Raw genomic sequence first — 23,665 nt, forward strand, 5'->3', positions numbered from 1 at the left:
TTGTGTTGCGGGGACGGTGTGAGCACAGTGGGGGCCACAGGATGATGGCTATGTGCAGGAACTGAGGCCACCGGTGGTATGTGGTCTCATCTGGGGGCAGATGCCTCTGCTCCTGCCTGTGCTTGCACCTGGCAGACGAGAGCTGTGTGGTGGTGACACTACCACATCCCAGCACTGGGATACCAGGTCAGAGCATGGACTCCCTGCACCTCTACTTGAGGGGTTGGTGGTCCCAGCAATACCTGAGTGACAGGGAGAATACGTCTCATGTGTGCCAAGAAAAGAAAACTGGCATTAAGCTACCCCAGTGACAGGTAGGGATTTAATGAGGTTGCAGCAGCGATTGGGTTGGCAGGGTCCCTTCTCCATGAATTGCTAATGCCTCCCTTATACCCAGGCAGGCCCCAAAGGCAGCGCAGTGTGCGCAGGAAGTGTGTGGGGGGTGGGGCACAGAGTGGGCCCTGGGGCAGCACCAGTTGCTGCAGGTGGAGGTGGACTGGGGAGAATGACGGAGCTGCCATGGGGAGAGCCCCAGCCGGCCCAGCAGCTCCTCATCCAGCACCTGCAAGAGAAGTGAAAATCTCAGTAGGGCCCAGAGGGGCCATGCTGAGCCCCACCCAGCATCCACCCCATCACCACGTACCTGTGTGCGGGTGCAGGCGGCCTCAGGTGGCAGGAGGAAGGGCACCCCCAGCACTCTGCCCACACGGGAAGAGTATTGGTGGTCACCCAGGGCCGGGCAAAGCAGCAGTGTCAGGTGTACCAGCAGCTGCTCTGGGAAGGCTAGAGAAATGGGTTGGACAGTGGGATTGTGCTGGTGAGGGGCAGAAGATGGGGAGGTATTTGGGAGGGCACTCACCTGTCTTGGGCTGCAGCTGGAGGAGGGCACAGCCAGATGTGGCACCCAGCACTCGGTAGCGTGTCAGGGTGCTCTTCACCTCCTTCCTGGCCAAGCTGCGGGGCCCTGGGACTGGCACTGGCACCACCTGCAGCAGCACTGCTCTCAGCTCCCCCTGGCTCACCTCTCTGCACTCCCAGCACCCCAGCACCCCCTTACCGTGGCAGTGTCACCTTGCTGCTGCCAGCGCAGCCCAGTGCGGATCTCACCCTCTGCCTCTGCTGGGACTCCCACAGTGACAGCACTGTGGGGAGAGGGTGTGATAAGGGGTCAGGCGATATGCCACGCAGGCTGGTATGGTGGGGTCCCAGGGACTCACTGGTACGTGACAGGGTACTGGCCTCTCCGTCGGGCATCACTGAAGAACTGCTGCAGCTGCTCAGTGGTGCGGTGGCAGCTGGATAGGAGGATGAGGCCAGAACATTCCCTGCAGGATGAGTCGTGGAGAATGAGTCCTGGAGAGTGGGGGGGCTGGTACCCTTTGATTCTTCTCCTACATGACTCCCCAGCCATACCTGGCGGGAGCCTTCACCACGTGGAGCTCAGCAGGAAGGCCCAGGCGTCGCCTCAGTGAGGGCAGCAGCACCGACAGGCTTAGCTCCCCAGAAAGCCCTGGGGAGAGATGGGGTCAGCACCCACTAAGCCCCCCACCTCCCCAGGACAGATCACTGCAGCCCCATTGGACACTCACCCGAGATGGGCAGACCAGAGGGCTTGTTCAGCGCCACCAGGGCTCCTGGTGAGGAGATGTCTGATTAGGATGTGGCCCTCCCTGCTGCCCGTCCTCCACACTGCTCTCTGCCTCCCCCAGTACCTTCTCGGTGCACCACGGAGGCCTCCAGCAGCCTCAGTGCCTCCTCGGAGCCCAGTGGCCGTCCCCACCTGCAAAGGACGCAGTACGTGGGGCAGCCCTCTCCCGGCAGCTGCTCCTTCCCAGCCACCGACCCCTCGTGTCCTCGGATGCGACTCCACACCCACCGACCTGCCCGCACCCACCGACCTGCCCTCCCCTCCCGCGCACGCCCCTGCACCCGCAGCCACTGCGCACTCACCTGCGCGGCCCCACGCTCGCCCCGCACTCCCGGCTCTCGCCCACGCCGCCGTTCTCACGCACATGCAGTGCCCCGCGCGTTCCCCCCCCCCAGCCGCTCTGCCCCAGCCGTGCGCCCTCCCCTGCCCGCGCCCGCGTGCTCCCCGGTGACCTGGCCACGCGTGCCCCGCGGGCCGCCACGCGTGCAGCGGCGCCCCCCACCGCCATGGCCACACTGCGCCTGCGCCAGGAGCGCCCCGCCGAGGCCATAGAGTCGGGCCTCCGGGCGCGCAGAGCGGCCGCCCGGGCAATCACAGCCGGGGACCGCGGCCATAGAAGGGCGGAAGTGGGGACAGAGCGTCCCGCTGGCAGGTTCGGTGCGCCGCGCCAGGTCGGTGGGTTCCCGGGGGTGTCGTCTGTGGAGGCGTCCGGCGGGCTCGCCCGGGCGTGTCGGGCGGAGGCAGGGAGAGGGTAAAGGGGTCCTGGGGCTGCCACTGCGGGAAGGGGGCCCGGGGGGACAATTATAGCCCTCAGCTGCGGGACCGGGGCTGCCGCGGAGGAGCTACCGGAGGAGCTACCGGAGGCCCCCGCTCACTCCTCAGGCCGCGCCTTCCTAGGGTAGCACGATGGCCTCTCGCGGGGGTCCCCGCGCCACCGGCACCGATGGCAGCGACTTCCAGCACCGAGAGCGGGTGGCCTCACACTACCAGATGAGGTGGGTGTCCTGCCGTTGCGAGGACCTGGCAGCCCCCCCGGGACTCTGGGGAGGGGGGAGCGGGGCCACGTCCCTGCTCGGAGATACTGACGGCCCCGCGCTCTCTCCTCAGTGTGACACTCAAGTCGGAGATCAAGAAGCTGATCTACACCCACGTGTGCATCTGGCTGCTGCTGCTGGCCCAGATGTGCGTGGGGCACCTCAAGCTGCTGCCACACGACCAGGTGGCCATGCCCTACCAGTGGGAATACCCCTACCTGCTCAGCATCCTGCCCTCCCTCCTGGGCCTCCTCTCCTTCCCCCGCAACAACATCAGCTACCTGGTGCTCTCCATGATTAGCACTGGCCTCTTCTCCATGGCTCCCCTCATCTACGGGGCCATGGAGATGTTCCCCATGGCACAGCAGCTGTACCGTCACGGCAAAGCTTACCGCTTCATCTTTGGCTTCTCAGCCGTCTCTGTCATGTACCTGGTGGTGGTGGTGGCTGCCCAGGTGCATGGCTGGCAGCTCTACTACAGCAAAAAGCTGCTGGACTCCTGGTTCACCAGTACACAAGAGAAGAAGAAGAAATGAGAGAGGCATGGGTGGGCTCTGCGACTGCTGGAGCTCCACAGCTGGGCCCCGTAGGGTGGCGATGGTGCAGCTCCGGCAGATGGGGGGATCCTCGGGGACCAACGGAGGTGACTGAGCTATGTCATGGCTCTAGGCTCGCATGCAGGGAAGAAAACCCAGGGATGAGGAGGGTCCTCAGAGTGAGGTGACCCCTTCTTCGCGTGTTGTTCTGTGGAAATAAAGTTCCCTCCGAGCTTCCACGCGTGTTCGCGCCGCAGGAAGCACCGCCTGCCGGGGGAGGGAGGGGGGTGTGGGACCACACGTGCCAGCGGAGGAATGCGGCGGGGCAGGCCCGGGGCGTGGCGGGGCGAGACGGCGGCTCGGCCATGAGGCGCACGGTGGTGCTCGGCGCTGCGCTTCTGCTACTGCTCGGGGTCGGGGCCGCCGTCACCCGCCTGCGGGTCTTCGCCAACTTCGTGAGCGCCCGTGGGGAGGGGCGGTGGGGACCAGGCGCGGGGGGTGGGTGACGTTGCCCTCACAGTCATTTACTTTGCTGTTTCAGGAGTGCCGGGCCACCGGTGAGTAGCGGCGGGACCGGGAGCGCAGCAGGACTGCGAGCCCGGGGCTCCTGTCTGGGGTTCGCAGAGCCTTGCAGGGTGCGGCGGCGGGATGGAGGGGCTCACCCTCCCCGCGGATTCCGGAACCTGAAGGAGTTCCCAGGCTTTGAGGCTCCTGGGGTTACCCCATCTCGGAATTGCCCCCTTTGCTAGGATTCCTGTCCCTGGGGCTGTACCCGCCCGAGCTTACGGTCTGAAGGGCTGCCCCCTGCCGAACAGTCGCGGTCCCCAGGACTGCCGGTGTAGCGAGCTCCCCGCTTCTGGGGACTCCCAGTCCCCTTAAGAAGAGGCTCTGGCCCAGTACCGAGCTCCCCCTGCCCGGGACTCTCTGTCTCCAGGGCTCCCCGTTCCAGACACTCCCTCCTAAGGATTCCCCGTACCCGGGACTCCCGGTGTACAGAACTCCCAGTCCCAAGGGCTTTCTTCCGAGCGCTCCTAGGGCTCCCGGTTCCCGGAGCTCCCTCGGTGAGGGACTCCCACGGCAGTCGGCGGGACCTCCGGCGCACGGCCGCCCCTCTTGCCTCTCTCCTCTCCAGCTGACAGGATGCTGAGCCGCCCTCGCTGCCGCCGCCCGGCTCGGCCCGGGCCGCCGCTGAAGGCGCCCGCGATGTCGCTGCGCCGGGCCTGGCTGTGCCTGCCAGCGGAACCCTGCCAGCCCTGCGTGCGGGTGCGCCTGGCCCTCCCTGCCGCAGGTACGGGCTGGGGCAGCGGGAGCCCGCACCCCTGGCTGTGTGAGTGGTGGAGGCTCGTCCTCCCGCTTGTGTCAGCAGCCCACGCTGGTTTCTCACAGAGCTCGATGGTGTCCGTGGGCTGCAGCTCAACTTCCTGGAGCTGGGCTCCAACCGAGCCAGCTGGCTGCAGGTGTGGCGGCGGCACCAGGCGCCGGACAGCAAGCCAGTGAGTTCAGGGTGCAGGGTGGAGCTGGACGCTAGAGCCGTGGGTGTCCCATCCTGCTGACCCCCTGCTCCCCGCAGTGGCAGGTGCAGTTCGACTGCTTCCCAGCCGAGAGCGGGCAGCAGGTCCTCGTCTCTCTCCACACCATCCCCGACAGAGGCTTGGCCATCAGTCGCAGCCACCTGGTTGCTGCTGAGCTTCCCGGTGAGGCTGGGAAGGACCCCGGGGGATGTCCCAGGGGAACACTAGCACCTGCTGACCTCCCCCATCTGCTCCCTAGGGCCAGCCTTCACCCACACGTGGGTCCCTGAGTCCCGAGCCATCGAGGTATGGGTGCCTGAAGGCCCTGCTGTGATGGTGCGGCTGTGCCACCAGCTGGCTCTGGAGTGTGAGGAGCTGCCCCAGCCCTTTCACCGGCAGGTAACAGCTCTGGCCCTGCCTCTCCCACCCCCATCCCGGGCTGGGGACTGTGCTCCCCACCAGCTGAAGCTGCCTCTTTGCCCACAGGTGCTCGTGCATGGAGGCTACCATGTCTCACTGCCATATGAGTTCCTAGTGCCCTGCTTGTGCATTGAGGTGCGTCACCCACTCCTGCAGCTGCCTGGGCCTTTCTCTGTGTCCATCTCTGTCCCTGCAGGGAGGGCAGGCACATCCCTGACTGCCCTACTCTGCTACCCCAGGCCTCCTACCCAGACCATGACAGTCCACGCAGCAAGCACTGCCCCTTCCGTGACCTGCCAGCTGCCTGTGAGTGCCTGTGTGAATGAGAGTCAGGTCCCAGGGGTCCCCTCAGCTGTCCCACTCAGCCCACTGCTGCTATGCTCTGCAGATGGCCCTGAGCTGTGGTCCTCGGTGCACTTCCATGACTACAGTACCAGCAGCAAAGATCAGATGGCAATGGTGCTGAGCACCAGGTGCCCCCTGCACCCCCAGGCCACCCTGTGCTGGAGGGAGATGGCAGCTGAAGTCTCACCTTGCCATGACATCCCCAACTCTACAGCCAGTGAAGAGGAGCAGGTGAAGGGTCCCAGTCTTGGGGTGCCATGGGGCACCAGACTGGAGGGATGTGGGACCATGCTTCTGACTGGAGCACCCACCAGACCCCAGGGTCCCCTGAGGGCAGTGAGTTGGTGCTGGGGTGCCTATGGGCTATGCAGACTGGGGACAGTCACACACTACCTGCTGGTTCCAGGCATACATATTGGATGAGGTGGATGTGCACCCACAGCTCTGCTTCCGGGTAAGCTCCTGTGGGCAGGTGGGCACCACCCAGAGACCAGGGGGCAGTGGCAGGCTGTGGTGGCTCACCCAGCCCCTCCACTGATCCCTGCTCTCCTCAGTTCTCCTATGGGAACAGTAGCCACGTGGAGTGTCCCCACCGGACAGGTGAGTCCCATAAGCAGGGGGCACCCTTGGGCTACACACAGGCCTGCACTGGGCTTCCTAGCACTCCGTCGCCCCATTGGGCACCCTGAATATTCCCCACCTTCCTCTTTCTGATGGCTGCAGAGACTGCCTGGAATGTTTCAGTGAGTGTCTGGGGGCTGCAGCTACGCCTGCACCTCACCTCCAGTGTCCCTGCGGCCTTCAGTGCAGCCCTATGCCAGCACCAGGGTGGGCAGTGCCAGCCTGAAGCACCCTTCTATACTGTCACAGCGGTGAGCAGACTGGGGCTGGGTGGAGTGGTACACAGGGGACATTGACCCCTGTGCTGACCCTGCCATTGTGCTTTGCAGACAGAAGGCTCTGCCCCAGGGGAGCTGGCATTGCTGCTGCCAGTACAGGTCCTGGGCAGCTGTGTGTTGGTAAGGTGACCCCTACACTGCTACCCACACCCTGGGGGAGACCCTAACCTGGCCCACCTCACCCAGCCCCTTCCCCAGGTGTGGCGCTCGGATGTGCGCTTTGCTGGGAAGCAGCTGCTGTGTCCAGATGGTGAGTGGGGGTCCTTGGGGGGTGTGGCAGGGGTGGGCAGACACCCTCCCTTCACTGCTCCTCTCCCAGTCTCCCACAGGCACTTCGGGCTGCTGGGGCTGGCACTAGCAGTGGGGCTGGTGATGATCGTGCTGCTTCTCAACTGCCGTAGCACCTGGAGGCCAGCTGATGGTGAGAGGCACTCGGGGGGCTTGTGGGGCTGGGGTGCTGGCTTCTAGGTTGCAGAGAGTCCTGGGGCAGTGTGACAGATGCCCTAGAGGTTGCTGGAGTGTCCCCAGAGGATGCCAGTGGCACTTAAAGCAGTGCTGTCCCGTCTGTCCTGCAGGTGCCCTGAGCAGGCGCCCTGTGCTATTGCTGTACTCGCCGGACTCGGAGGAGCACCTGGGGCTGGTGTGCACCCTGGCTGAGCAGCTGCGCGCAGGGCTGGGCTGTGATGTGCGCCTCGACCTATGGGAAGCGGGCAGCGTGGGGCGAGTGGGTGCCCTACCCTGGCTTTATGCCCAGCGGGGCCATGTGGGCTGCCAGCGTGGCACTGTCCTCCTCCTCTGGAGCCAGGGCAGTGCCCAGCTCTTCCACCAGTGGCAGGTTGGGGTGGTCAGCAGGATCCCCGGGGATGCCCATGATGTTTTTGGGGCAGCCATGGCCTGCCTACATGGGGAGATGAGTGCCGTGGGCCATGGCAGTGGCTGGGTGCTGGCCTATTTCAGCCGGCTTTGCAGCCCCCGTGATGTCCCCAGGCTCCTCCGACCCCTGCCCACCTATCGCCTGCCCCGGCAGCTACCTGGGCTGCTGGGTGCCCTGCGGGGCAGCCCCCCAGCTCTGCGCCGCTGCCGACGAGGCAGGGTTAGGGGACTCCTGCATCGCCTGCTGGAGGCAGGGGCCAGGGAGGGCAGGCCACCTCCCCAGCCCCCAGAGGTGGCCACTGGCACCTGAGTGCCCCCACTGAGGCTGAACTGGGCATTGCTATGGGGCCAAGCACAGCCCTCCACTGAGGGCAGGAGCTCCATCATGGAGGTGCAGTGTTCGACTGAGCGTGCTGACCGCAGTGACAGGAGTGGTTCCTGTGGGGTGCCCATCGGTGACCTGAACAGGCATCGTGGGGGCCCAGGCAGGGCTGGCCCCGGACGTGATATGTGCTGTGGATGCCGAGGCAGGAATCCAGTCGAGTCCCTTGAACCGGGAGTGGTTCGTAGGCAGGGGAAGCTTTATTTCTACACAGGGACCTGCTCCAAAGGAGAGCCAAGACTCCAGGGACACCGGAACCGGGCGAGAGGCCAGAGCAAAGCTGGAAGAAGCCAGCCGGCAGTGGAGCTCCCTGCTCTGCTCAGGGCATGGGTGGCCAGCAGGGACAGGTGCTGGGCACAGGCTGGCACAGCTCCTGGCTCCCGCACTTCGGGCAGGAGCTTGTCTGGGCTGTGAGCAATAAATGCACCGTTTGACCCTTGCCTGCTGTCTGTCAGCTGTGCCGGCGCTCGGGTGGTGGCCCGCGGGAGGAGGGCACCACACAGTGCCCCACTGCAGTGCCGAGGGTGAAGGCACACAGCCCATCCTGTATGGCCACCCCACTGCGTCCTGCTGTTCGCGCCGGCCTGGGCACCGTGCCCAGGGCACGGTGGAGCAGGGGCTGGCTCTGTGCCCCAGCCGTAGGACCACTCTCATCCCCGCAGGGCTGCTCTGGTTCCCATGGGGCTGCCCTGTTCTCCGCTCGGGCTCGAACGAAGCTTCGCGGTGGTGCCGGCGTGCCGAGCCCGTCCGCGGCTCGGTGCGGGAGCAGGAGCGGGAGGCCCCACCCCGGGGCGGTCACCGACGCCGCGCTAGGACCCGGGTGTCCGGGATCGGAGCAGGAAGAGGGAGCCGGCGGCGGTGGCGGGGCCTGGGGAGCCGGGAGCGGGGCCCTGGGGAGCGGACGGCGTGGGGCCGGGGTGCCTGGCGGCCCCGGCCCCGCCATGCAGCTGCTGGGGCAGCTCCTGCTGGGGCTGGGGCTGGTGGCGGGTGGACGTGCAGCTCCCCACGACACCCTGGCCTGCTCTCAGGTAGGTCGGTGTGGCCAGCACGGGGGCGGCATGGCACCCTGGCACTGCCACCAGCCTCACCTCTGCCTCCCTCCAGGGCCTCACCTGTCGTCTCCTGGGTAAGTGCCACTGACGTGGCCCCCATTGCACCTGGGGTGTGGGATCCCGCAGCCGCAGTCACCCTCCGTCTCCTTGCTAGACACCGACGTACTGTGTGGCATGGTGCCCCCCGGACCCACCCACGGCCTGGCCCTATCTCAGCTGCAGCTGGAGCCGGCGCTGCGCTGCAGCAGGTCCGCGGGCTGCTCGCCCTGCCTGGAGGCACGCTTGCGCCTGGCACTGCCGGCTGGCATCAGCGCCGGTGAGCCCTACCTCCCGGTGCCATCCAGCATCCCTAGAGCAGAGGATGGTGGTGAAGCAGGACAGTGGTCTCCAGTGGGTAGGGCCACCTCGTATCAGCCTAACATCACGGGGCTGCTGCTGCTCTTCGGGCACTCATACACCTCCTCCCGCTGCGTGGTCGTGGAGGTACAGGCGACCCCGACTCCTGCACTGCCTGGACAACCCCTGGTATGTGGATGAAGGATGTCATGAGTGGGTATCCCTGGCGGTGGAAGACCCCACAGCAATGCCTGGGATATAGTGCTGGCACCAGTGCACCTCAGTGGCACGGTGGTCCTGCTCTCCGTGCCCTACAGAGATGGGTACCTGTGGTGCCAATGCCTTGCCACAATATGATGTTGGTTTTCTTGCCCAGGGCTGGGTGACCTTCCAGTGCTTTGAGGCACCACTGGGCTCGGAGCTCCACGTGATAGCATACTCCAACTCACACCAGAGGCTGAGCCAGCGTCAGCGGGTGCCAGGTGAGCCCCCAGCATCCTCTTCCTCTGCCATGGTAGCTCTGTTGCTTCTGCCTACTGACCCCCTGTCCCCACAGACTGCTCGTGGCCCATTGCACAGGATGCCGTCCCTCAGTGCCAAGGTAGGTGCTGGCATCACATGGCTGTGGCAGTGCTAAGATCCCCCACCTCTGTGCCCATGCTCTGGGGAGAGCTAGGTGGTGCCTTGTGCCAACAGGGATGTGCAGGTGGTGTGCCAAGTGCCTTAACCCACCTCTGGCTTAGTCCCAAGGCTGCAGGTCTCCTCAGGGCCAAAGGAGGTGGTTGTGATGGTGCAGGGGACCACAGCAGGACACCGCTACACTCTCCGGCTCTACTACAACCAGAGCCGTGGCACCAGTGAGACAGGTCATGCAGTGACCGCAGTGAGTATGAACCCCTTCCCTTTCCTTGTGGGGCCAAGCTCTGGCCACTGGCTTCCCATAGTCCCTGGGAAGCCTTGTCTGTGTTATAGGCAGGGTGCTGGGAGAGGGTCTCCTGGGAGAGGGCCCCCTGAGCTGGGTGACCCCAGTAATTTGCCATGAGGTCACCCATGTCTGGTTGTCGGTGGCAGAGCAATCCCATGAACTACAGCGTGCCGGCCAGCAAGGTGCTGCCCTGCCTCTGCCTGCAGGTGAGTGCCTGACTGGGCATGCAAGGGTGGCAGGGCACAGTAGAGGGGCTTTGTGCATCATGGGATCCCCTCCAGCATCCTCAGGGGGGTCATCAGGTCATGGTCACAGTATGAACATCCTTATTCTTTTCTTCTCTCTCTCCCCTCCCTAGGTCTGGCCAGAGACCCAGGACCCACTGCGGACCACCCTGTGCCCATTTTCCCATGGTACCAGCACCGTGGGGCTGGGATGGGCTGAGGTGCCAGGGTCCAGGACACAGAGGGGCCTGGGGGAATACTGCATGGAGTAACATCCCTCTTCTGCTGCAGATGCTGAGGCCTGGGAGCGTCTATGGGCACGCAGCCAGCTGGTCCTGCACACCACTGGGCAGGCGCTGAGCTGTTCCCTCTTGTCCCCCTGCGATCTCTCAGCTGAGCTGGTGCCCTGCTGGCAGCCAGTGTCTTCTGAGTCCTGTCAGGCCCTGCCTGGCCTGCAGCAGCCTGCTGTTGGGCAGGTGAGTGGGGCTTTTTAGGGTGCCCATGGCACATGGGGCAGTGTAGAAGTCACTGATGGAGTATCCCTTCTGCCCATAGGAACCTCAGGAGTTTGGAGGGCTGCGGCCGCACCCCAACCTCTGCATACAGGTAGGACACCCTTTGGCTGCCCCATAGCTGCCCTGTGGCAGCCTTAGGCACTGCTAACCCACAGTCTGGAACAGGCGTGGAGTGGCGGGCAAGTCCAGCTGACCCAGTGCCTGCGGGACCGTGAGTACTGCTGGGATGGGAGGGCAGGGGCAACAGGGGGGTCTGGCTGGTGGTGGATGAGGTCCCTTTTCTTCCCCTCTCTGTCTCCTCTACCCCCTTGGCACATCCTCAGGAGCACTGCCCGGCCACCCTGATGACGTGCTGCTGCTGGAGCATGGTGGGAACACCAGTGCCTCACTGTGTGCCCTGGAGCAAGGTGCCTGTACCCTCCTCTCCAGCTTCGCCAGCATGGTAAGGGGAAGAGACCCACGTGTCCCTGCAGCAGTGGCATCGGTGGCACAGGCAGCTCACCCCCTGGCACTGTTGCAGGGAGTGGGGCATCCTGGACTGCTGGAGCAGGAGCTGCAGCGGGACGTGGCAGAGGGGCAGTGCAGGCAGGTCAGTGCAGGCAGGCGGTGGGCAATGGGTAGGGCCAAGCAGTATGTGACATATCCCCATGCCCACAGATCTGGCACTCCGAGAACAGCACCACTGTCAGGCTGTGGGCCTGTCCACTGCACAAGTGTGAGTATCCCGGGAGCCACTGTGGGACTGAGGGAGGGCACTCACCCTGTGGAGCCTCCGTATAGGCACTGAGGACCCTCTGTGGGTTCTGGGGACCCTTGTTGGGTGCCAGGGGTTCTCTGCAGACATTGGCCCCTGCCCTGCAGACCTGCGCACTCGCTGGGCACTGGCATGGATGGGAGTGTTGCTGGGGGCCGCCAGCCTTCTGCTTCTGTTCCTGTTGAAGAAGGAGGATGTGAAAGGTGAGCAGCACCCATCTGAGGCTTGTGCCTGGTCTGGGACTGCCCCCCAGGACCCTCTCTCTCTGCTGTTTTCTTCTCCCCGCAGGCTGGCTGAAGTCCCTGAGGGCTGGCTACAGCTCTGAGGGTGAGTGTGGGATGAGCCTGGGGTCTGGGGAGGGACACAGGGATGTTTGTTCTCTTCACAGGGGACAGGGCAGGAGTATGTCCTATCAGGGCTGCTTCCTGCTTGCTTCCCACCATAGCTGTGCCACAGAGTGGGTGGGGGCATAGGGGACAGAGCAGGGGGTGAGAACTCTGCTGTAAGGTGTCCCAACCTGCCTTCCAGCATAACTGTAGGTTAGGTAGGGGAACTGAGGGGCTGAGCAGGGTGTGGGTCTCACGCTGTTGGTGGTTCCAGCCTGCTTTCCACCGTGGCTGTCATTTAGCTTGGGTATGGGGAGTGTTGCTGTAGTTGGGGGACAGTGCCAGAGGATGGGACCCATCATTGTGGGTGGTCCTAGTCTGCTTCTCATTGTGGCTACTCCCGTGGGGCGGGTACTGAGCGCCCAATGGGGTTTCGGGTACTGAACGTCCCTCCTCAGGCCCGCTGCGAGGCAGGCGGTTGCTGCTGCTGCATGCTGCGGAGCCAGTGGCAGAGCGGGCAGTGTGCGCCTTGATGGCAGCTCTGCACCCGCTGGGGCTGACGGTGGCAGCAGCACCAGGAGGTGGCAGCGGGGTAGCAGCGCTGGGGCCGCTACCTTGGCTGCATGCCCAACACCAGCGAGCACTGCGTGATGATGACACCATTGTCTTCCTGCTCTCCCCGGCGGCTGTGGCTGCTGCATATCGGTGGGATGCTGAGGCCAGGACTATGTCAGGGACTGGGGATGCCGAAAGTGTCCCCAGCCTCTGGCACGGCGCTGGCCTCAATGATGTCTCCACTGTAGCACCGTGTGAGGCATTTGCAGCAGCTCTGTCCTGCGCCATGCCGGCACTGGCATCAGGCAATGGACGCTATGTGGTGGTCCGGCTGGAGACTTTGGTGCCGGTGGTGCCATTGGCACTGCAGGCAGCCCCTACCTTTGCCTTGCCCAGCGAGATGGGGGCGTTCCTGTGGGCACTGGCAGGACCAGGTCAACGGCAGGGCCGGCAGCTGGAGCCCTACGTGGCTGCGGTGGCTAAGGGGCTGCAGCAGGCCTTGGGGGAATAAAGCACTGATGGTGACTTTGCCAAGCCTGAGTTCAGCCCCGGTGATGTGGAGGGGGAGAATGGGGACTAAGATGGCCTGGGGAGAGGTGATGGAGAGGTAAAAGGGGTTTGTGGGGCCAGAAATAGTACTAGGCTGGTTGAGGTGGTGAAGGGAAACTGGACTGCTTTGATGTGGAACTGGACCAGTTCCAAAGAGATAAGGAGAGACTTGGACTGGTTTGGAGTGGTGTGGGGAAACTGGACCAGCCCATAGGGACTGAAGGGGAACTGAGCCAATTCAGGGGAGGACAAGGGGGAACTGGGCAAGTTTGAGCGGGTGAGGGGAAACCGAACCAGTTTGGCTGAAGGCAGAAGGTGACCTGCAATGGGTGATGAGGAACGGCCCCGTCAGGTCGGAAGCTGAGGACCGCGTCCAGGCATGACGTGAGCGGAGCTACTGCATCGTGGAGAGCCGCTGCCGCTCCCGCTCCGTGCGAGAGTCTCCAGTCACGTCCCTTCGGTCGGGATGCCCTTGGCCGCGGCCCCTTTAAGACGCGGGGGGGGCGGGGTCCATCGGGCGGCGCGGATTGGCTGGGAGTGGGGTGTCGGCGGGGACGGGAGCGCAGCCATTGGCGGGGGCGGCAGGCGCTGAGTCAGCGGCTGGGGCGGGGCACATGTGGTGCGGGCGGGGCGGAGGATGGGGCCGCGGGCGGGCGCCGGGCTGGGGGGGGTCTTGCTGGGGTTCGCCCTCTTCGGGGGAGTCCTGCTGGGCACCTCCTGCGCCCATCTGGAGCCGGACCCGGACCGGGACGGGGCCGAGCCTTGCCGAGCCTGCCGCGGCTCGCCGACAGCTTCAGCAGGGTGCGGGGCGGGAGGAGCACGGGGAGGGTGATGGGAGACTGGGAAGGGGAAATGAAGCTTAGGGACGGGGGTACACTGTCCCTGTGACGTGAGGGGAACACGAGCCCTGGGGTGGGGAGTGGGTCATGAAGAAGCCTAGGGACACCCGAGGCCTGTGGCATGGGGATGATGGAGCCTTGGGGAGTATGGGGTGACACAGCCCTTGCTGTGGCAGGGACGGAGGACATAGAGTTGGTGGGGCCCGTGGGTAACAGGCGGGGGGGGACACGGCCTGAGGTGGGTGAGCTCCGATGTGGTGCAGGGTGACACACTCTAGGGATGACAGGCAATCAGGGACAAAGGGGGTCTTGGGTGGAGTCTTGTGGCTAATGGGAGGCAGAAGAGTACAGTCTGGGGGAGGGGGACAAGGAGGTCACACGGCCCTAGAGAAGGCAGTAGCCTGGGGGACTCCCCCACAGCATCCCTAAGAGTATAAAGGGCACAGCAGCTGGGCTCTGGGGTGAGGAGGGAGTGGCAGGTCCCTGACATGGCTCACCCCGGGGGCAAGAGGGGTGTCATGGCCTGAAGGTAACCCTACTGGGAGGGCAATTACTGGGAAACTCCTGTACTTGCACCACCGCTACCCACCCTCCACCCCACCATTTGCACAGGGTCTGGAACGAACAGAGCATGAGGGCTTTGGTGGGGGCAACACAGCCTGGGAGGAGGAGAAGCTGGCCAAGTACCGGCACAGGTGAGTGACCCCAGCTGTAGGCCTTTGGAGGGACCTGGCTGCCCCAGGGACACACATCCCGCACGGATTCCTCTGTCCCCACAGTGAGACCCGTCTACTGGAAGTGTTGGAGAGCGTCTGCAGCCCCTCAGATTTCACCTGCCACCAGCTGCTAGAGCGGAGCGAGGAGCATGTGGAGCAGTGGTGGTTCCATGAGTGAGTCTAGGGACAGGGACAGAGAGGGTCAGGAGGGTGGCAGAGGACTGAGCACAATGTTCTCCCCTGTGCAGGCAGCACCAACAACCTGACTTCTTCCAGTGGCTGTGCATGGACAGGCTGGCGCTCTGCTGCCCACCTGGCACCTATGGTCCTGACTGCCAGCGTGAGTAGCTGCAGTGTGAGCAGGGTGCCCTGTGGGGTGCTGTCAGTGCCACTTGGGCTGGAGCTGGTTGGTCTCTCCCTGTGCCAGCCTGTGCTGGTGGACCCCCAGGCAGCCCTGCAGTGGCAATGGGCGATGTGATGGTGATGGCACACGTCGTGGCACTGGCTTTGTGCGTCTGCAGCCCAGGCTATGGTGGCCCTTTCTGTGCTGAGTGTGGTGATGGCTACTATGAGGCCTCACGGAACAAGAGCCACCTGGTATGTGCTGGTATGTAGGGGTTTGTTCTGGCAGGGAGTGGGGGCTGTAGTGGCCAGGGAGTTGCCTGGATACATCCCTGGTACTGGGTGCAGGCAGCTTCCCATGCCCATGCCTATGCTCCCCTGCCTGCAGAGTGCTACCGAGCATGTGGGCGCTGCACGGGGGCCGGAGGATTCCAGCTGTCTTCGCTGCAAGAGAGGCTGGGTGCTGCATGACCATCGCTGCATTGGTGAGGGCCGAATGGGATCAGGGGACAGCAGCTGAGGGCTGTGGGGACTGTGTCTTGGTGAGCTGGGACTTAGTGGGGCCATCCCCCTCTCTCTTGCAGACATAGATGGTGTGGCACCAGAGATGGCACAATGCCGAGCTAACCAGTTTTGCGTCAACTCGGAGGGCTCCTATGAGTGCCGAGGTGAGGCAAAGTGAGGCTGACTCCCCCCACTGCTTGGGGCCATCCTCTCCAGTGCTAGGAGGGGACTCCAACAGTGACTGTGTCTCCTTTCTCTGTGACAGACTGCTCCACGGCTTGCATTGGCTGCATGGGTGCTGGGCCGGCTCGCTGCAAGAAATGCAACAAGGGCTATTGGCGGGATGGAGCCAAGTGCCTAGGTGAGTGCCTCCCACAGACTGGTGGGCAGTTTTGCCCCCTCTTGCTGCCTCAGCCTTGCCTGAGTCTTGCCTCACCTCCAGATGTGGATGAGTGTGCAAGCACCGAGGAACCAGTGTGCACAGGAGCACAGGAGGTGTGTGGAGAACACAGAGGGCAGCTACGCTGTGTCTGTGCCCGCGGTCACGTCCGGCGGGATGGACATGTGCGTGGAGGGACAAGCCCCATGGTATGGCCTGGCATGGTGGGTTGGGGGCGGGCATATGTGTATGGACTGCAGCAAGGGTCTTTGTGGGGCGTGGCGAGAAAGCTCTGCCTGCTCAGCAGTGTCCCATCCACAAGCACTTTACCCGCAGATGCCCCGGAGAAAGGCTTCTTCGATGATGTAACAGAGGACGAGGTAGGTGGTGCTGCAGCAGATGTTCTTCGGTGTGATGATCTGTGCCCTTGCAACGCTGGCAGCCAAGGGCGACATAGTCTTTACTGCCATCTTCCATTGGTGATGTGGCTGCCATGGCTGGCTACTGGCTCTCTGACCCGCAGCGACCGCGTCCTCGATGGGCTTCATGACGGGCAGATAGCTCTGGGGCTGCCAGATGCAGGCAAGGTGGGGCAGGCTCAGCCTGGGGTGCAGGCTCCTCCCTCCCCGGCAGAGGGTGTGCTGAGGCCGGATCCTACGCAGAGTGCTGTGCCCTGCATGCATCTCTCAGCCCTTCCTTAGTGTAGGGTCTCGTCCCCTCCCAGCAGAATGAACCGGGGATATCTGATCCCTGGGGGCTCCCTCACAGTCACTCTGGACAAGAGGTGATGCCAGGCAGTGGGGCACGTGAGTGGGGCACAGCATGCTGCCCCTGGCCCCCTTATGCTCTGGCACTATGCAGGTGGGAGAAGGTGGAGGGCAAGTTTGAGGGGTTGCTCTGGCACTGCTGGGTGCTGCAGCAGGTGACGGACTGGCAGAGCTTGGCCTTGCAGCCTGCCCAGTGAGTGTTGCCACGACTGGAGGCTGCCAACCCCGTGGGACGTTGTGTTGTGGATTCCCCCCACATGAGACCATTGCCCGTGAATGGCTGGGTCCCTGCCGGGTCCCTGCTCTGCCCTGAGCCATGGAGCTGGGCAGGCTGCTCCCCTCACAACCCTTCCTCCCCCCGTCCCCGGGCAGAGCCCCATCTCTACCCTCACAGCTGTGAGGGGGCCAGGAGCTCCCATGGGGCAGGGGGTCTCCTGCCACTCGCAGGGTGCTGTGCTGGTAGGGGAGCTCTGCCAGATGCATGAGCGCGACTGTTGCATTTGTCTGTGGTTTGTCCGTCAGGGTGTGCCCATCTGTCCGTGTGTCCATATCTCAGGAAATAAAGCTCTGCACACCTAACTGGGTTGCTCGGAGTGGGGGCTGGGGAGGGCTGTGGGTGCTGCTGCCCAGTGCTGCCTCTGCACACCGACGGGCCTGCCTCCTCCCAGTATAAACTTTTATTTCTCGTTTGGCACAAGCGGAGCTGGCCCAGCCCAGCTCCTCTCCTCTCCCAACCAGTCCTGCAGGGGCACAGGATCTGACCCCTGGCCTCCCCCTCTGGGCTTGTCCCCGCTGACCCCCGCAGTCTCTGCTTATCCTTGCGTCTCCCTGGCTCAGAGATCAATGGTGTCGCTGGAAAGGCTGCGGCTATCCACTGCCTTGCCGAGAGCAGGGAAGCTGCGGGCGCCCTCACGCTCCCAGCTGGGGGGCACGGCGGGCACCAGGAGGGGGGCCCGGCTGGGTGTCTCATCCAGGGGTAGGCTGTCGGGCGAGGAGGAGAGCCCCATGGCGCAGGGGTTCCAGCTGATCTTCAGCGAACTGCTCTCCAGTGAGCTGGCTGAGGCTTCGTGACCAGTCAATAGTGACGGGTACCTAGGGGGCTGGCGGACGCCAGGCAGCTCCGTGAGCGAGCTGCAGCGTACCATGCGCCCCAGGCCGGGGGGTCTCGGCAGGGGCCAGGGAGCTGTGCAGTGAGGTGCCAGAGCCAGTCGGGGCCGCTGAAGAGGCTGTCATGCAGGAGATGCCGTCGGCAGAGGGCCTGGTCGATGCTGCGGCGCAGGTCGATGGGGGACGGCGGGCGGAAGATCAGCTCTCCCAGCGAGGGGGACGAGCCCTGCTCGAAGGTGGCGCAGGACCGGACCGCTAGCACGTTGGGGCACTTGGGGCTGAGCCCTGGTATCCCGGCGGTGTGGGCAGCAAGCTGCCAGGCCTCTCGTTGCTGTCCTTCAGTGCCCGCAGGGGCAGCTGTTCTGCTGGGTAGCGAATGAGGCTCTTGGAGATATCATTGGCAGGTGCCCCGCTCGGGCCGATGCCGCAGTGCTGCCGGTGCTGGCGCCAGCCCAGTCGTAGCAGTTGTGGGGTACTCAGGTGCCTCAGCTTTGTGGCCGGCACAGAAGTACTGCATCGCCTTGGCCCAGCAGGAGTGGCTGGCAGGGCTCGGCGGCCAGCACCGGCGGCACAGCGGCTCAGCAGCAGCCCGCCAGCAGTTGCCAGCGCCATGCACAGTTCTCCAACACGCAGCCAGAGCTGTGCCGCCCAGCCACGCTGGGAGAAGTGCCCAGGGGGTCCCAGACCTCTCGCATGCCACAGGGCACTGTACAGCTGCAGCCCGCACACTGGTAGCCCCACCACACTGCCACAGCAGTGCCCGGGCCCCCCACTGTAGCCCTGGCACACCAGTACCCCCTGACTCTTCCTGGCGTTCTTGCAGCACCCTCCAGCACCCCCAGAGTCCCCCCCAACAGTAGCAGGGCCCCCAGACCCCGCAGCCCCCAATGCCTGCAGCACCAGTGCGGTGCCGGGGCCCCAGCCGAGGAGGGAGGAGGTCAGCAGCCCCAGCACTGAACTCTGAGGGCAGCAGCAGCTCCCAGTGCCGGCAGCCCCCGGAGTCTTGCTGGCAGCAGCTGGGAGCTGGGACAGGCGCTGGAGCCCGCTGGAGAGGAGAGCGAGGTGCTGAGCAGTAGAGGGAAGGGGACAGTGCTGAGAAGCAGCCACAGCCCGGGGGTGCAGGCGTCCCCGTATTCCGTAAGGATCCAGAAGCAGGAAGGTGGCCCGCAGCAGGCAGGCGGCAGCAGCTGTCCATGGGCCCCTAAAATGTGGGGCAGGTGAGTGGGACGCAGGGCAGCTGCTCCTGCCAGCCCTGCCAGGCAGCCTAGCGCCAGCAGGAGGAAGATGGCAGCTGCTCCGTAGACATGGACCTCCCCAGGAAAAGCCCAACCGGTGCCGCAACTCAGCCCAGCGCAGCTCCGTCCCGTTGGCAGCTGGCACGGCGGGACGTGGCTAGGCTGCAGCTGCGGTGTGGATGGATGCCGAGGCACTGGCTGTGGCGTCAACCTGCCCAGCGCCATGTAGCTGAGGGCGTCACGGTGCCGTGGGGAGAGTACTGCGTTCCCAGGGCGTCTGCAGGCAGGAATGAGGTGGACCATGAGCGGTGAGGCGGTGGTGATGGTGGTTCCCAGCCCCCACGTTCATTCCCTGCCAGGATGCATCAGCTGTGAGACTGGCACCTCCCAGAGGTCCCTGGCAGAACCCACGACGCTGGGGATGGGCATGGCCCCAGTCAAGTCCCCTGCGCCCCTGGGAAGCCACCACCTGCTGGGCATTTAGCACTAATCTCTGCGGGCAGGAACAGATTAAGGCTGATTAAAGGTGTCACTGTGTCCTGCCCAGGCGGCCCAAGATAGCTGCCATCCCCACCGTCATCCCCAGCACCCTGGGGATGGGTTCCCAAGGCATCCACGGAGCGGATGGGCTTGGACTCAGCCCTGCATCACCTGAACGCTTGGTCCCGGGTGTCCTTGTGGCAGGATGCACTTTTGGCTGTGGAGTGGCCTCAGTAGCATTTGGGACACTCACAGGGCCCACGGCACCCCGGACCCGCTGTGGGGAGCCAACGTCCTCCTCAGGCAGCAGCTCTGTAAAAGAGGGCAGATCTGGGTGCTGGCACCTACCTGGGCTCAGTCCACACCAAAGGATCCCTCATGCCATGCTGGGTCCTACCTGTGCCAGGGGTGCCGAGGAGGTCCATGCTGGAGGCAGGCAGTGGTGCTTGGCTGGTGCTGAGGGCAGTCTCTGGACCAGGCTGGGGTCCCTGCTGGTCAGTCATGCCAGGGTCTGTGTGAGGGGCCGTGTACCCAGGGCTGGCCGGTGGCATGGCTGAGTGGGGCTCTCCGGGTGCTGCGCTGGTGGGTGGGAGTACCTGGGTCCAGGGCTCAGCCAGCCCCCCAGGATGGAGCTGCCGAGGGCAGCTGAGGGGCAGAGCTGGACAGAGCCAGAGAGGGGCTGGGGGGCCCCTCAAGGTCCCCCAGTCTGCCTGCTGGCCTGTTCAGAACTGGGGCTAGTGTGGGGACCCTTGGCTGGCTCTGTGCCAGTGAGGTGGGAGATGGGGACAGTGCCCAGGGGGATCACCTTGCTGCTGGCTGGAGTGAGCAGTATTTTCTGGAGAAGACCTGGGGCTATCGTGGGTGTCCCCTCCAGCTGGCTGCCCCCCCTACATGGACATCTGCTGTCCCTGTCTCTGTCCCCTGCTGCTGTCTTGGGGGTCAAGACAATGGTGGACACAGTTGCCTGTGGGCTAGGGGTGCTGGCTGGCTTGGTGGCACTCTGTTCAGAGAGGGATGGGCCCTGCCCTGCCCAGGGTGGCCCTGAGGAGCCCAGCTCAGTGTTTGTGGGCCCCTTGGAGTCTGGCCTCCCTGATGCAGAGCTGTGCAGCATCCAGGTTATTCCCCAGGGGCTGTCCTGGTCTCCAGCTTCGTGTCCTTGCCAAGGTGACAAGTGGCTTCTCTGCCATGGCTTGGGCTGTGTCACGGTCCTGCCAGGCCCTGGTGCCAACTATGGTGGTTTCTGTCTCCAGGGGTCGCCCAGGGGCATCCCCCAGATGCAGAAGTGAGGACCAGCGTACAGGGCTGCTGCCCCCCCCACTGCTCACTCCTGAGGACCCCAGCACCACTCGGATCTCCCGACGCCTCCCAGGTGGGGGACAGGCCCGGCCCAATCGATGTCCCCGGGCAGGGTTTTGCAGTGGGTCCCTGTCCCGCTGCAGGGTCCGTTGGAGGACAGCCCTCATTGTCAGCATCTCCCGGGCCCCAGCGAGAACGCTGCCGGCTAGGAGCAGCCCCCAGGTGACGAGCCGTGCTGCAGCCATGGTGAGCACCCAGATGGTCCTGTGGGGGTGGCGAGGTGGGGCTTGGTGAGCTGGGACCCACGGCTGCTCCCCAAACGGCCTTCTGCCACTAGCCATGGGGCTGCTGTGCCCACTGCCCGGGAACAGAATCAGCGGCTCGGGCTGGCCCTGGTCCCTGTTCCCAGCTGTTCCCATCCCCAGTGTCACGGCTGCCAGTGGCCCCAGTCCCGGCCTTCCCCTTCACAGTGTCCCCAGTGCTGCCGATCCCCATCCCACGTCCCCGTTCTGGTGGTTCTTGGCGCTGAGTGGTCCTTGCCCCCAGCATCCTACGTATCCCCATCCCCCGTGCCTCTACCTGTGTTACCCTCCAAGGAGCCCCTCCTCGGTGTCTCTTCCTCCGTGCTCCATCCCCAGTGGCCCCTCTCCGGTACCCCCCTCCCCCCCCCGCAGTGTTCTTGCTGCCGGCCCCCCGCTCTGGCACGCACCCGTTCACCTTGGCACGTCCCGGCTACATCCCGGCGGGGATGCTCGGCCCGGCGCCGACCCGCCGCCGCCGCCGCTGCCTGCACCGCGCCTCAGCCCCGCCGCGCCCGCCCGGGAACGCGACCGTCCGGCTGCGGCGGCACCGACGGTGCAGGTACGGGAGCCGACGGAGCTGTGCATGCGGGGCTGTAGCCGGTGCGGGGCTAGCGCGGCCCGCCGCATTCCCGCAGATCCCGCCTGCTCGGGGCTCAGTGCCTGGTGCCGGGCCCGCGGTGTGGCCAGCCCCCCTCCCGCCGCCCGCCGCCCCCGCCGCAGCCCGGGAGATCCCCGGTACCGGTGCTGGCCGCAGCCTCCCCGCTGACCTGCCGGTGCCGCTGCCGGTGCGGGCGGGCCGAGCTATGCGGCGGAGCAGGCGGCGGCGGCAGCCGGTCACGCGCCGCCCCGTGCCGCGGGCACCCCGCGCGGAAACCCGCCCGGCACCGGGAGGGGGGGGCGTCGGGCGGCCGGGCTCGCTGGGGGCGAGTGTGCGGGAACGGCACCCGTGGGGCTGGCCAGGAGTGCGGAGCGGGTCCCGTGGGGTGGGTCTCCCGTGGGGTGAGCCCCCGCGGAGCTTTCACCGGGGCAAACCCCAGTGGGATGGGTCCCGTGGGGCACTAGCACGGGTCCCTCACGGGACACGACACGGTGAGTCTCCATGAGACGGGGACACAGAGGGGCAACAGAGGGACACTGACCGTGGGGCAGGCAGTGCAGGCAGGACACCCCCACCACCACCCCAGCTCCGGGAGCAGGACATCCCCTCAATGCAGGTGCTGTTGATGAGGTTGGTTCGATGACAGCCGTGGAGCAGCCGGGGTGGGGCTGCAGACATCCTCTTGGCAGGGTCCTTGAGAAGGTCCATGGGTGACCCTGGCACCCCTCCTGCCCCCCCCTACACCCTGCCCATAGTTCCTGCCCACACTGCCTAGAACACGCCGCAGCCTGGCAGCTGCTGGGCTACGGTGCCCCTGCCAAAGCAGGTGATGAGCTAATGGGCAACTGTGCCACTGGACAGCTACCCACCCTGCCAGTGGCCAGTGGCTGGCATGGGCATGGCAACAATGCCACAAAGTCACACTGGCACTGGCTCAGGGCCCTGCCCTGCAAGGACATGCACACCAGCTTTCTGCTTTGCTCTCTGGTTCCCTGCCTGCACCATGGCTCCTTGCTTGCACCCCTGCCTCCCTCGGGCAGTAACTGAGCTGTTACAGCCTTGGCAACTTCTGCCACTGCCATTGCTCTCTCGTGCTCAGGTAGGTGAGGACTCGTGGCAATACAGGTCCCCATGGCAGTGTCGTGTTCCTGCTCTCCTTGCCAACTTAACATCCCTGGGGCACTGTGCCTGGACTAGGCTCTCCAGTTTGCAGAGGCCAGGGAATTTGGGAAATGCCGGTGCAGTGGCCCACCACAAAGCAGACAAGAGCAGGCAGATAATCCAAGGGATTAGCACTGGGGAGGCTGCATGCAGGAAGAGACAGGCAGTGGCAGAGCCCAGGGGGACTGCTGATGAGGCCTGCAAAGCGCTGGGCACTGCAGCACTGGGGTCCACCCACCAGTCAACCAGTCTCATCCTGTGGATGGGGTAGCCACAGTGCTGAGCATGCAGCAGGCCTGTGAGAAGGAAAGTGGCTGTGCCCCACATTCGGCAGTCATCAGGGTGCCTTGAGCACAAGGCATAGGTGCAGCAGCATCTCCATATCCCCCGTGCCGTCAGTGTTTCCTCCTCTGCAAGTGACTCACCAGCAGATGAAAAGATGCCACACAGCAGCTGCCTGTCTGCCTGTGCGGCTAGGGATGTGGGGCAGAGGATGTCATCTGCACTCTTACGCTCCGTGCCCATGGATGCCTGGGTGTCACTGACTTTTGGTCACCATCCTCCCCATTCTCCCAGGCTCTCCCTCAAGAAAGCAGGACAGAACCTCAGTTTAGCAGAAAATTGTCCCAAATAAGTGGCCACAAACAGACTGGAGTCTCTCTTGGCTGTGCTGCTGCAGGGATTACCCCCTGATGCCCTTCCCCAGGGACCTTTGGCAAAGGGTGGGATGAGGTGCCACAAGCAGAGGTGTTGGCTAGCTCATGTGGGGCAAGGCTAGGAGAAGCTGCATGTGCAGGGCCCTGTGTGCCTAGGCAGCATGTCTGGTTCTGTCACAGAGACAGCGAGCTTGGAAGCTGCATATGCTGAGAGAGGGAACCCACTCCTGGTGGGGCTGCAGCCCTTGGGCATGGGGCAGAGCTGTCAGCTCTGTTTTCTTGTTGGTGGGCTGGGAGAGGATTCACCATCACCATGGCCATATTGGGACAAATATCCTTGCTGGCAGTGAAAAACTGTGGTGGAGCCTCAGTCAAGGACAGGTGTGTTGGGGTTGGCGA

The 23,665-nt window shown here is 64.6% G+C and overlaps 6 protein-coding genes across 8 annotated transcripts; 4 read left to right on the plus strand and 2 right to left on the minus strand.

Moving 5' to 3' along the window:
- Window positions 1–211: 211 nt before the first annotated feature.
- Window positions 212–2,156, minus strand: RPUSD3 (RNA pseudouridine synthase D3). The gene is given in 11 exon segments (XM_064156021.1): window positions 212–242; window positions 394–506; window positions 509–562; window positions 644–783; window positions 860–986; window positions 1,058–1,142; window positions 1,218–1,325; window positions 1,414–1,510; window positions 1,590–1,634; window positions 1,713–1,780; window positions 1,951–2,156. Coding segments are annotated over 11 exon segments (1,074 nt in total).
- Window positions 2,157–2,185: 29 nt separating this feature from the next.
- JAGN1 (jagunal homolog 1) lies at window positions 2,186–3,455 on the plus strand. 2 transcript variants are annotated; one of them, XM_064156864.1, is made up of 3 exons: window positions 2,186–2,323; window positions 2,546–2,643; window positions 2,756–3,455. In XM_064156864.1, exons 2-3 carry the CDS (start codon window positions 2,555–2,557, stop codon window positions 3,216–3,218), a joined length of 552 nt encoding a protein of 183 aa, XP_064012934.1. In that variant the 5' UTR covers window positions 2,186–2,323; window positions 2,546–2,554; the 3' UTR covers window positions 3,219–3,455. The 2 variants fall into 2 exon arrangements, with proteins under 2 accessions (XP_064012934.1, XP_064012933.1); XM_064156863.1 differs by having other exon boundaries at window positions 2,187–2,300.
- Window positions 3,414–7,583, plus strand: IL17RE (interleukin 17 receptor E). Its single transcript, XM_064156862.1, has 16 exons — window positions 3,414–3,673; window positions 3,760–3,775; window positions 4,351–4,506; window positions 4,605–4,711; window positions 4,789–4,912; window positions 4,989–5,128; window positions 5,216–5,284; window positions 5,389–5,455; window positions 5,538–5,725; window positions 5,901–5,948; window positions 6,049–6,094; window positions 6,218–6,366; window positions 6,445–6,513; window positions 6,592–6,643; window positions 6,713–6,814; window positions 6,969–7,583. The coding sequence occupies exons 1-16, from the start codon at window positions 3,584–3,586 to the stop codon at window positions 7,574–7,576; spliced, it is 2,031 nt and encodes a 676-aa protein (XP_064012932.1). The 5' UTR covers window positions 3,414–3,583; the 3' UTR covers window positions 7,577–7,583.
- Window positions 7,584–8,097: 514 nt separating this feature from the next.
- Window positions 8,098–12,869, plus strand: IL17RC (interleukin 17 receptor C). Of its 2 annotated transcripts, none has more exons than XM_064156860.1 (17): window positions 8,098–8,676; window positions 8,753–8,774; window positions 8,855–9,225; window positions 9,413–9,518; window positions 9,593–9,637; window positions 9,780–9,919; window positions 10,108–10,167; window positions 10,320–10,374; window positions 10,477–10,661; window positions 10,741–10,791; window positions 10,866–10,911; window positions 11,024–11,142; window positions 11,221–11,289; window positions 11,358–11,415; window positions 11,562–11,657; window positions 11,743–11,781; window positions 12,239–12,869. In XM_064156860.1, the coding sequence occupies exons 1-17, from the start codon at window positions 8,197–8,199 to the stop codon at window positions 12,844–12,846; spliced, it is 2,550 nt and encodes an 849-aa protein (XP_064012930.1). In that variant the 5' UTR covers window positions 8,098–8,196; the 3' UTR covers window positions 12,847–12,869. The 2 variants fall into 2 exon arrangements, with proteins under 2 accessions (XP_064012930.1, XP_064012931.1); XM_064156861.1 differs by having other exon boundaries at window positions 8,197–8,676; window positions 11,528–11,657; window positions 12,239–12,327.
- A 652-nt stretch (window positions 12,870–13,521) lies between these two features.
- CRELD1 (cysteine rich with EGF like domains 1) lies at window positions 13,522–17,010 on the plus strand. Its single transcript, XM_064156022.1, is given in 17 exon segments — window positions 13,522–13,663; window positions 13,666–13,685; window positions 14,336–14,418; window positions 14,503–14,613; window positions 14,688–14,779; window positions 14,867–14,880; window positions 14,883–14,945; window positions 14,947–15,046; window positions 15,170–15,198; window positions 15,200–15,266; window positions 15,366–15,449; window positions 15,551–15,646; window positions 15,728–15,851; window positions 15,972–16,047; window positions 16,049–16,138; window positions 16,140–16,181; window positions 16,183–17,010. Coding segments are annotated over 17 exon segments (1,416 nt in total). The 3' UTR covers window positions 16,366–17,010.
- An 80-nt stretch (window positions 17,011–17,090) lies between these two features.
- On the minus strand, window positions 17,091–21,053 carry PRRT3 (proline rich transmembrane protein 3). The gene is given in 16 exon segments (XM_064156024.1): window positions 17,091–17,595; window positions 17,637–17,848; window positions 17,851–17,950; window positions 17,991–18,121; window positions 18,124–18,289; window positions 18,291–18,498; window positions 18,581–18,641; window positions 18,643–18,722; window positions 18,725–19,050; window positions 19,224–19,266; window positions 19,425–19,565; window positions 19,651–19,942; window positions 19,945–20,415; window positions 20,417–20,570; window positions 20,572–20,645; window positions 20,648–21,053. Coding segments are annotated over 16 exon segments (3,111 nt in total). The 5' UTR covers window positions 20,969–21,053; the 3' UTR covers window positions 17,091–17,264.
- Window positions 21,054–23,665: the final 2,612 nt, after the last annotated feature.

Source organism: Pogoniulus pusillus, chromosome 16 (assembly GCF_015220805.1).
Source record: "Pogoniulus pusillus isolate bPogPus1 chromosome 16, bPogPus1.pri, whole genome shotgun sequence".
Taxonomy (NCBI): Eukaryota; Metazoa; Chordata; class Aves; order Piciformes; family Lybiidae; genus Pogoniulus; species Pogoniulus pusillus.